Genomic DNA, 12,572 nt, shown 5'->3' with positions numbered 1-12,572 from the left:
TGGACCAGAAGTGAATAAAAACAGGTCATCAATATTGGGTGTCTCTCGTCTCCTGGCTTCTGAGAGAACACACAGTTTTTTAAGCCAAAATACAGGATCGGTGGATTGATTTGATGATGAGTTTAATCTCCATCCCGATTGTTGATACTTGGCAGAATCTGTGTTTGAACCGAACGCAGGCCATAAAATAATATGATTATGCATATCAATAAAATGCTCCGATGTTAACCTCAAAAGTGTCAGATCATGTACCCTTCGTCCAGAGGCTAATAGTAATATGACTGCACACCTTCTGGATGCTTCAAACAAGGTTATAGTTTCCAGATTGTTAGTCCGGAGCCAATAACATATCTGTCTCGGGTCCCATATTGTATCCCGTTGCTCTTTAATCGAGCTGTTTACTATACCTTTCATAACTTGCTTCACCACAAGTTGGTTACTTAGTCTATTTTCACTATTGGGGTTGCATAAAGTTGAAATAGCTGATTTATGAATAGTGCTAGGAGCTAAATTTAGCATTATTTTGAGATGTGCGAGGAACTTAGTTCCAGGCCAACTTCTTAATCTTCTATCTTAAGGCCAACTGATTTCCCATTGCATCTCTGTAATTAACGTGGTTTAAAGAACACCATTTACGCCATCTAATCCACGCTACCTTGTAAGAAGATAAGAGTTGACGTTCGCCAGTTTGTCTTTAAAATCTCTCTTTCTCTATCAGACCATCCTTGCAATGCATCATCCCAGCCCCAATATTCCACACTTGCAGCTTCAGTTGAAGTATCTGCGGCGGGTGAGAGCCTGTGGTGGTATCTATCATTGTCTCTGGTAGATGCTTGATTTCCTGAGGAAGTCTCAAGGCTCTCTGTTTCAGGTCTGGTAGCCAAAATACTTTTGTCCATTTGGGAGCCACTAGTAGATAAATTCCTGTGGAGTTGTTCAGATGAGCCAGTACTCGGGGAATTAGATAAGGAGGCGGAAATGCCTACGCCAGAGGAAAGTGCCAAGGTCTGCTGAAAGCATTGTGAAATACCGCCGCTTTGTCTTTTCTGTATATGAATACATATTGCTCCACTACATGATCTGTCGAAGAGGCGAACAGGTCCACGATGGGTCTGCCCCATTTGTGAAATATCTGTTCTGTTGCAGGAGATAGAAGGTGCCACTCCGGAAGACGAGTTCCTCGGGACTAGCGGTCCGCAAGGCCACTGTACCGACCTGGTAAATAGTGAACTTGTAGGGTGATTTTGTATTTGTCTACTAGAGATAAAATCTGAAAGGTTAGATGAAGGAGACCTAAGGATTTCGTCCCTCCTACGTTCCTCAAATAAGCGAGAACTGTTCTGTTGTCTGACTATATCAACTGTAGAACTTCTCAAACCTTTGTTCTGGTGTTTTAAGACATTTAGTATAGCAAACATCTCTTTCAAGTTGCTGTGCCAACCCTGCTGTTCCCAGGTCCAAGGTTTCCTGCAATCGGAGTATCGTCCACCTGAGCGCCCCAACCATGATCTGCTGCATCGGTCGAGAGGAAATGAGAGGCACCGGGGACATGTAGTGGCATAAAGACCTTTACATTCTGTGCCCACCATGATATGTCTTTCATTACGGGTTCCTTTATCAGAATTCTCGTTTGTGTGGGGAGTTTCATCATGAAGTGCATTTGCAGTTGCATCTTTGGCAATGAAGGCGACCTCTTGGGGTGACAAACGATGCAAAGTTTAGCTTTCCCAGAACCCTCTGGGCCTCCTTTACATTCCATTTTCCCTTTTTCTGAAACCTTTGAATGGATTGTTGAAGCACTTCCTCTTGTTCAGCGACCTCCGACCACGTTGCGTATCCCATATTACACCCAGATATTCCACTACCCGTGTCGGCTCGCTGACACATTTTTTCAAATTGACGTTTTGACCTTTCAGAATTTCCTTGCCCTGGTGGGCCAGAAGGAATTCGTCCAGGTTCACAATGGTCCTCACATTTTGATATCGTAGGGTTCTGCAACTCAATTGGTCACCTTTGCAGAGGCGTGTGGGTCAAGCCCTGGGGAAGGCATGTCATTTGTAAAGACTGTCCTTTGTACATAATTCTTAGAAAACGACGGTGAGTCTCTGAGACTGGTATGTGGAAATATGCGTGCGATATATCTATTTTTGTCATCCAGTCTTGTGATTGGAGAAATTCGGGAACTTTCTGATGAGACATTAAGGAAAATTTTCTTACCGATAAGAAATGATCAAGACCTTTCAGGTTGAGGATAGGTCTGTTGCTGCCATCCCCCTTTTTAACCAAGAACATTTGGTAAAGAAAACCGGAGTTGTTGACTGCCGGCTCCAATATATTCAGTTTCTTGAGGATATCTATTTCCTTTGTCATTGCGATGGTAGTCTTTGTTACAAATCTTCGTAAAACTGGGGCAGTTGGGCGTAATAATAGGGGCTTTGTAGAGAAGGGGATTCTGTATCCCTCTATGATTTTTAGAACAACTTTGGAGGCATTTAGAGCAGCCCAATTGTTTTTGTAGTTCAGTAATTGCCACGCCCGAAATTGTAGTGTCCTCCAGTCATGCATCTCTGTAGTAACGCCGGGTAGAGGTCTGCCCCGCACCGGTCGGTTGCTATTCTCTCTTCCCCCCCTTTTGACTCCATAGGTGGAGGGCTGAAGAAACCTTTGGGGGTCTGCCCCCCTCCGACGAAAGGGATCCCGGGATGGAAAAAATTCTCGGAAAGTTCTGAACTGGTTTTGGTAATTTTTTGTTCCGTGTCCCTCCTTTAGTGGAGCAGTTGAAGTATTGGCCTGTGGAAAGGACCGAAAACAATTCTTTACTCCTCCCAATTTCTGCAACCTGGTGGAGAGTGTCTACATCAATACTTGTTTGTCCACTTTCTGTTTGCAGGAATTGAGGATTCGGTGCCTACTGAGTTCAATCACCTCTGCTCGTTTTCCACATGTGATTTTCAGCAGGTCATCAGAATATTTTTGTAAGTCGTTCTGTAACTCATTAACTTTCTCGGACAGGGTTTCTGGGGAAATATCCTGTGCATCGAAACGCCATTTGACGAGTTGCTGCAGAGACTGCTGCAATTGCTCCCTGTGCTTGAGAGCTGCATGCGTTATCGCCGCAAAGGATCTTTCAATTGTGGAGTGCTGAACACACGCAGAATTGAATGGCTGCAACCAAAGATATTAGAAGAACGAGATGTGCTATGAGCAGTTCGTACTGTGTGGAATTGTTTTGCCGAATGTCGCCGGTTTTGTTCACCAATACTACTGCACACCTTCGCTTACGCTAAGGTAGCCGCACTAATACATAGAACAGATTTCTGTGCGTACACGTCCCGATACCGTTCAAAGTACCCTAATTAGGTAGTACTTCGCCTACGGTCCGACGGACAACATAGCATATCTCGTTCTTCTAATATCTTTGGCTGCAACTCAAAGTTCACCTCGAGCTCTTTAAAATCCGGATCTGCTAGGTGGTCCTTAACCTGTTAACCGGGGCATTCCGTTTTGAACTATGCAGCACATAATGGGCACGAACTCTTTCACTAGGACGTGTTAGTACGTCAAGACCGGAGGACGTAATTTCCTATTCTTTTTATTTTTATTTATGCATTATAAAAATGGAAACATCGAATTAAAAAATTAGAAATTTTACAAGCAACGTAATAATTGCAGAACAATAAACAAAACACACAAATAAAATAGAAACATTGAGTTAAAAAAATAAAATATGTAAAAATTCAAAACTGAAATATATATTTCAAGGACGTATTCATAAGTCCTACCCGTACCCGATACTGTTTACGTTTGACGTATTTATACGTCCCGACCGGTTAACAGGTTAATGACTTTGTTATTGTATCTTACATTGGTCCAATATTTTTGATTAAAACGTTGAAGGCGCTCTAACACTTTGAGTCTGTCTCGAGGAGGTGCAGGCATTAAGGATTCTTTAAGAGAAATATCGGGAGCCGGCATTTGAAAAATACGAGGATTATGCACGGCGACAATTGAACACACACTCTCAGTTTCTCCAGCGGACATATTCTCTGAGGCTGCATTCTCTGCGAATTGTGACCTCTGTGCTTGCAAAACAAAATCTTGAAGCCTGTTTACTTGTTCAGTTAGCTTTTTTATAGAATGCGTCATTCCCTTCTTCTGCCTTCTGGAGCGTGAGCCTCTGCTTGGAGAGTTCACGGAAAAGGAACTGTCCCAGTGTGTTGAACGCCGGCGACGCCTTCGCCTCTTTTTTTTTTGTTACACTAAACAGATTCACACGAGGAACTGTCGGAACTCAAATGCTTTTGTTTATTTCGTATTTTTTCACGATTTACACTCGCGGACGAAGGAATGTCAACCGCTTTGAGAGACACAACATTTTCCGACATTACGTAATGATAACGAAGGGATCGCGCGGCAAATGGCGCGAAATTTGAACACCGAGGAGGACAAGAAAAACCGAAATCGGACAGAAACAGAGATGCTATCTCACCAAGGAATTTTCTGGATAAGGAGCGGCACTACATAATAACATTATGTATAAATATCTTCTTTTATAGCTTTGAATTCTGTTAAACTGACACTACCCAGTAATTTAGAGCGAAGTGTTTGACCAAAGCCAATGGGTAATGTGTGGATATGTCAGAGAGGCAGAGTTGGTTGACCTGTGCAGTTTGAAGGGCAGCTGTGAGTGATGGAGGGAGTGGGCGTGTTCTTGGGCCCAGGCGAGTGCCGGCCGAGGGTCTCGGGCGGAAAGCGCCTCCACTATCCTGTGCAGCCCTGCGAAAGGTTCCCCACGCCCCCTTTCCTCCTCTAAGCCTGCTTCCTGAAAACAACACAAACATATATATTCTTACTACTAGAGGTGCTGGGCTACAGCCCTGGCCCAGAGGTGGCGGTTCTATGGTGTGGAGAACAGCGCATCTCTCGGGACTGTTTGTAATATGATTTATTAATGGTACCTGTACAACGACGTCAGCAACGCAGTCCAGCCCCTGCCTGTAGAGATGCTGAGCCACTGCCCTGTCCAGGAGGTGGCGGTTCTCAGGCGCCGAGAACAACGCATCTCGCGGAACAGCTCCAGACAGTTCGCCCACGAAGCTGCGGTCAATAGCCTTCCCCACACGTGATACGCAAGCATGGCTATCACGGTGTTCTGCCACATTGAAACATTATTAATTAAATAAAAATTATTATTGTCATTTCTAAATTGAAATACATTTCTGGATGACTACCTCGGAACAAATAAGAGGGGGAACCCAAATGTAACTAGAATTTATTCATAAAAATCAGATATTTACTAAACGTCGAGATTGTTTTCCACTGATGGTAAAAAACCCTCCAGAATGACGTATGAAAAATGAAAACCATTAGCAAACTTTATTAGCGAGTTTTACCCAAAACAACTTCTTTGTACGCAATCTGTAACTATTTACGTTACATTTTTCCGAAACGGGAAGCTTTTCGAAGTTTTCATGAAAAACAGGAAATTTCACTATTAGAAAATCAGATTATGCTTTCAAATTCTCACAAAAAAATTTACTGATGCCGAACGAAGCTTCGCATAACAATGTCTGCTGGCGTACTCATGCAAAAGTGTTTGTAGAATAATCAATTAATAGATTTAAGTTTGTACTAAAAGGGGACCACCTGCTAAAAAAGAGTTTCGGTTACTCTTGGGTCCCCCTACAAATATTGGTCATATCGACCAACTGTACTGAGATCTAGGGATTCTTGCACAGGGGTTACTCAATTCCAGTTTTTCACATTTCACAGGCAAAAATCTTCACAAAACTTTTTTTATTTTATTTTATTTAGGAAAAAAACAGTTATTTAGCATAAACAGCAATTATTTACAATATCAGACCAACATTGTTCCATTAATTCTAGTCGTTGATTCAATATTTGCACCTATACAATATATTTATAAATGACAAAGAAATATAAAGAATAAACATTATAAGGAATTACAAAATGTTATAAAAACAATTAGAGACAGTTGTAATACAGTTTTCGCATGATTATAAAAAAAAACAATAAAATAAACTAAGATGATAGGGTTATTTCATTCAAAAATCTATTCTAATTTTCAAAAAATTAAGTTATCAGTTTAGTAAGTTGCATTTTATATGTTTTTAAGTTACACTTGAAAATGTCTACATCTCTAGAGGCATTGTGAGTTTTACAGATACGTCCTATTAAAGAGTTTTGCTCATATTTGGCTTTACATTTTCGATCTGGTGTTGTGTTCAGGGCAACAAAATGCAATCTTTTCTGGCAGATATGATGAATCAACAAGACTGTTACGATTTTGTATAAGAATATTTTTCTACGTTTATATAAAGCGGTAGGGTCAAACCGATGATCACTAAAGCGATACGATAGGTGTTTAATAAATTTGGATTGGATATTTTCAATACGATCAATGTATGTTTGATATTGAGGATTCCAAATGACTGAGGCAAACTCGAGTTGTGACCTTACATATGACATATATAGCAGAATTAGTGTGTGTGAAAGGCTTTGTAATGCGTATAATAAATCCCAATTTTTTATAAGCTTTTTCTAAAATATGTTCAATATGTTCTTTAAATAACATTTGTAGCGCGCCGTTTTTACTCTCGCCACTACACCATCTCTTTCCCCCGTACAGCGCCTTCCCGCTCACCCATACCTAGGCAAACGAGGCTGCGCAGACGCCCTCTGCGCATCTCCCACTCTCGAGTCGCCACATAAGCCACGCCCCTCTACAAGGAATGGCCTATATAATGAGCGACACGTCCTAATTCAATCAGTTCGTCTGCAGCTCGCCCTTGGCTAGTACACTCTCTTAGTTGCGCCTCGTCCTTTGGCACGACCCTCTAAGGAGTATTCTACTTCCATAAGCAAAGCACCAACCAGACCCCGACTGCTGCCTTAGTTGCGCTTCGTCCTATGGTACGACCCTCTAAGCAGACCACAGTCGCCGCCGCTCTTCACCATAACGGCACGAGTCAATTTTGTTGTTTCCAAAGTCTAATCGGCAAGGTTCCCTCCGACCCCTTGCTCAGTTGATTATTATTGTGATTTGATACATTGTGACTATTTTTACTATATGTGATCTGTGAACCTACTTTAAATAAATAACATTTACCCTACAATTGTGTTACACATTTTATAATCTAGCAGTACTCCAAGATCTCTGATTGATTCTACTCATTGTAGAATGTACATGGTTTAATTTGTAAGTATAATTAATCGGCTGTTTTTTACGTGTAAATGTAATAACATTACACTTTTCTGTATTTAGATAAAGTTAATTGTTATTGCAATTTTAATAAAGAAATAAGATGAGAATGACGAATCATATTCCAATGGAAATTTCTCAAATGTGTGTATCTTTCGAATTAAAGAACTTTTTATGGTATTGTAGTAAAACAAGCCAAAATAATAAAAATAAAATGACACTTATTTGTAATAATTTTACTGCAAAAATAATACAATATTTTCTTTATAATCATTACGATGTACTAAGTTCCTGTGTGGGAAGGTGAGAAAAGGTATACATTCGTATTTGTGACAGGATGTATTACTAAAATTGTTGATAACTTTAAATATTAATCAAATATTCGTGGCTGTTAATATAATATATAACACAGCAACCTCTCCACACTGGCTTCTGAAATAACGTACCTGAATATAATATTATATCTAAAAACTACTTCTCCACACCGGCTTCTCAAATAACGTACCTGAATATAATATTATATCTAAAAACACCTCTCCACACCGGCTTCTGAAATAACGTACCTGAATATAATATTATATCTAAAAACCACCTCTCCACACCGGCTTCTGAAAAATATGTACCTGAATTTAATATTATATCTAAAAACTACCTCTCCATATCGGCTTCTGAAATAACGTACCTGAATATAATATTATATCTAAAAACACCTCTCCACACCGGCTTCTGAAATAACGTACCTGAATATAATATTATATCTAAAAACTACCTCTCCACACCGGCTTCTGAAATAACGTACCTGAATATAATATTATATCTAAAAAAAAAGAAATAATCTCGAAATATATGTTAAATACGAATAATGAAGAAACCGTAGCAGATAAGTTTGTTGAATATTTTACCAATAGTGTTAGCTCTATGATACATAAATGTGATTATTTAGCATCGACCGTCAGGCCGAATGAAGTGCAACATAGTATGTACCTACCCAGAGCTACCTGCCAAGAAATCAATATTATTGTTAGCAAATTAAACAATTCAAAGTCACCGGGGATTGACAACATTCGAATGTTTGACATTAAGACACATATTAATATTTTAGGGCCTGTTATAACACACTTTATCAATTTAATTTTATCGCAAGCAGTAATACCAGATGAACTAAAAAGTAGCATCATTAGGCCAATTTACAAAGGGGGCAAACATACAGATATTCAAAATTATAGGCCAATAAGCATATTGCCAGCCCTAGAAAAAATACTTGAAAAATACATTTCCATAAAACTTAATAAATATCTAGAATCTTTCTCTTTGTTGGATCCCAACCAATATGGATTTCAAAAGAAAAAAAGTACGGAAATGCTGCTTCAGGAATTTTCAAATCACATAAATTATGAATTAAATCTAAAAAAACAAGTTTTGGTTTTATTCATAGATAACTCTAAGGCATTTGATACCATTGATACAAATAAACTATTAGAAACACTGGAGGCAATAGGAATTAGAGGAAAGCTGCTAGTTTTATTAAAAAATTTACTAACTGATCGACAAATAAGAGTAAAAATTCTTAAAAAATTTAGCAAAAGAAAATATATCTCAACAGGTGTTGCACAGGGGTCAATTCTAGGGCCAACCCTTTATATTATTTATGTCTCAATTATGAGAAAATTGTTTTCATTTGTTAAACATTTTGTATATGCAGACGATACGGCGCTCGTAATATCGCACGAAGATCTGGTTACTGCAATGAACCTTATGCAACATGATTTTATTGCCCTACTGAAATGGTCGCATGATGCAGGCCTCTTTATAAACGCCAAAAAAACTAAAATTATGCACATCAGATCTCCACACGCCAGATGTAATGTAATTCCTTCATTATATACACACACATTTGACTGCATACATAAAAATGTTGCACAGCCCTGTTCATGTGAAACCATTGATTTTGTCAAAAGTTATGTATATTTGGGTGTTACTATTGACTGCTACATGAAATGGGATGTACAAATTGCTAATGTTTGTAAACGTCTACGAGCTATTGTGGGTAGGATTTATAAAATAAAATATTTCGTGCCTATAAGTACTTTAAAGGTAATCTACTTATCTCTGGCTGAATCCACTATACGTTATGGAATTACTTCTTGGGGACATTCTTGTAAAACTAATATAAGCTATATACAAACATTACAAAACTCCATTATAAAATTGTTAATCCATAAATATGACAATCAACACAGAAGTAACATTAAATTAATATACAAGTCTCTGAATATTTTACCTGTCAGAGGATTATTGTTTTATAATATTGTAAGTCAACATGTTATATTGTCTGATTCATTGGAAAGAGTTTGCCATAAACATAACACAAGATTCACTCAAAATGAAGGACTGGTAGTTTCCGAAATGTACTAATAAATATGGTGAAAGAACTTTAAACTATATAGTACCCAAAATGTTTAACTTATTACCAATGACAATTAAAAATAATAACATGTATTCTGCTAATGTTAAATATAATCTAAGGAAATGGTTATTGGATAATAATGATCTATACTGATGCCCCTGAAATGGAATTCATATTCTTAGAAAATGGAAAAACAATTATTTTGTAATACCTGACTACCTACCTCTATTTATGAAACTATTGATGTACTTGTTGATAATACTAATTTGTTCATACATTTATTTTTACTTGTTTATTTTATAAGGCTTTTATGTTTTATGTTGATAATACTAATTTGTTCATACATTTATTTTTACTTGTTTATTTTATAAGGCTTTTATGTTTTATGTTGATAATACTAATTTGTTCATACATTTATTTTTACTTGCTTATTATATAAGGCTTTTATGCTGCTATTTAAACTTTTCTGCAATGTAACCAATTTATGTAATTATGTACCGTTCAAATTGTATCTTATGAGTGTATAAATGTTGTCTCTATGTCCCTGCTGACAAACTACACAAGTAGTTTAGCGGGTTTAAATGTGAATAAATATAAAAAAAAAATATATATAACTACCTCTCCACACCGGCTTCTGAAATAACGTACCTGAATATAATATTATATCTAAAAACTACTTCTCCACACCGGCTTCTCAAATAACGTACCTGAATATAATATTATATCTAAAAACACCTCTCCACACCGGCTTCTGAAATAACGTACCTGAATATAATATTATATCTAAAAACTACCTCTCCACACCGGCTTCTGAAATAACGTACCTGAATATAATATTATATCTAAAAACTACCTCTCCACACCGGCTTCTGAAATAACGTACCTGAATATAATATTATATCTAAAAACTACCTCTCCACACCGGCTTCTGAAAAATATGTACCTGAATTTAATATTATATCTAAAAACTACCTAGACTCTCCATATCGGCTTCTGAAATAACGTACCTGAATATAATATTATATCTAAAAACACCTCTCCACACCGGCTTCTGAAATAACGTACCTGAATATAATATTATATCTAAAAACTACCTCTCCACACCGGCTTCTGAAATAACGTACCTGAATATAATATTATATCTAAAAACTACCTCTCCACACCGGCTTCTGAAATAACGTACCTGAATATAATATTATATCTAAAAACTACCTCTCCACACCGGCTTCTGAAATAACGTACCTGAATATAATATTATATCTAAAAACTACCTCTCCACACCGGCTTCTGAAATAACGTACCTGAATATAATATTATATCTAAAAACTACCTCTCCACACCGGCTTCTGAAATAACGTACCTGAATATAATATTATATCTAAAAACTACCTCTCCACACCGGCTTCTGAAATAACGTACCTGAATATAATATTATATCTAAAAACTACCTCTCCACACCGGCTTCTGAAATAACGTACCTGAATATAATATTATATCTAAAAACTACCTCTCCACACCGGCTTCTGAAATAACGTACCTGAATATAATATTATATCTAAAAACTACCTCTCCACACCGGCTTCTGAAATAACTTACCTGAATATAATATTCAATGAAGAAGGAATACTGCTCACAGAAAGGTGAAATTCTTTCTTTTTTTAAATTGCTTTAATGTTGAACTCCTAATGATTTAGACCAGGAACATATTACATATTTTAAAATCATATAAACTAGCAAAAGTACCGCCTTCGACTATACAGTGCCACGACTAAACCATTGACTGTTACATCTGTCCTTGAAAGTTAGTAAATGGACTCGGGGGTAAGTTTTCAGTTGGTTTGGAGTTCAAATAAATAAGCTTTAGTTGTATGTCATTCGGTAAGCTAACTTACTTCTGCGATAATCTAAATAAAGAAATGTATAACCTGATGCTAGGCGATGTAGCATGTCTTTGCATCGCACCACTGTTTCCTTTATTATGTCCACTTGGCTCTGGCTTAGAATAAAATTCTCTGGAACTGGAACAAGGAATAAACAAACATTGTTGTAAATATCGTTCATTATAATAAGAATTTTTATATTAGGATTAGAATTTAAGGATATATGAGATGTCATTGATTTCAAATCGTCTAGATGTTAAATGATTATTTATAATTTATAGTTCAAGCAAGCAGGATTATGCAATTTCTCAACAATCTGATGATCATCTACCTCTTTGGTTGTGTAGTCACATTTTTTAACTAAAAATTCTTGCCCGGTCATTATTTTTAACTATAATTGATGAAAAAAATGTTTTTAGATTTGATGGATTGATGAACGTATGTTTGGTTCACGATAAAATAATACCTTTTATCCCACAATGCAAAATTACAAATTATGTGATATTGTTACATTTTGCGACAACAATGGCAATCTTTTTAGCAGCTGTCAATTTAAAATATTACTATAATAGGCTACTTTTCTTTGATAAGGTGTACAATAATAATAATAATAGGAACTACTGTTAAAATCACCGCAATGCCAAAAAATTATACCTATATGTGTATTCCATGGATTACCATATCCCACGCCATCCATTCTCCTACAGACATCAAGGGTCATTTGATAAGCACGATAACACAGAGCGTTTGTTTGTTGACATTGTGTGATGGTAAAAACTTAACCTCCAAATTAATGTTTTTTTTAGGCAATATAAAATCTACGACACATCATATACTTCTTTCATCTTACGTTTCAAAAATAATGATAAGTGATATTGAAGATGGTGATTGTACGTATGACATCTTTGGTTCTTTGAACCAGAATAAACTGAAAAAAACTTATTGACAGGTTAGTGGGAAATAAGGTGTAGTTTAATCACATGGATGAATATACAATCATTAAACTACACCTCATGATGTATTCTGACAATCGTGTGAACCTAACTCTTCAGTTAGCCAACAA

General features: G+C 37.0%; 1 protein-coding gene across 1 annotated transcript in view; it reads right to left on the bottom strand.

The window, feature by feature from the left end:
- The window catches only part of Sou (required for meiotic nuclear division 5 protein souji), a 33,645-nt gene that overhangs the window by 20,497 nt on the left and 576 nt on the right, over positions 1 to 12,572 (bottom strand). Inside the window, exons 2-4 of the mRNA XM_089642662.1 lie at positions 11,555 to 11,647; positions 4,959 to 5,152; positions 4,662 to 4,822 (exon numbers count right to left, since the gene is read on the bottom strand). Of these exons, the coding sequence (XP_089498788.1) occupies positions 4,662 to 4,822; positions 4,959 to 5,152; positions 11,555 to 11,647 (448 nt within the window). The remainder of the gene's footprint in view (positions 1 to 4,661; positions 4,823 to 4,958; positions 5,153 to 11,554; positions 11,648 to 12,572) is intronic.

The sequence above is a fragment of the Hesperophylax consimilis genome, chromosome 18 (assembly GCF_061612785.1).
Source record: "Hesperophylax consimilis isolate HC1 chromosome 18, BYU_Hcon_1.0, whole genome shotgun sequence".
NCBI classification, from domain to species: domain Eukaryota; kingdom Metazoa; phylum Arthropoda; class Insecta; order Trichoptera; family Limnephilidae; genus Hesperophylax; species Hesperophylax consimilis.
Note: the sequence above shows the minus strand (reverse complement) of the source record. Positions and strands in the feature narration are given on the sequence as shown.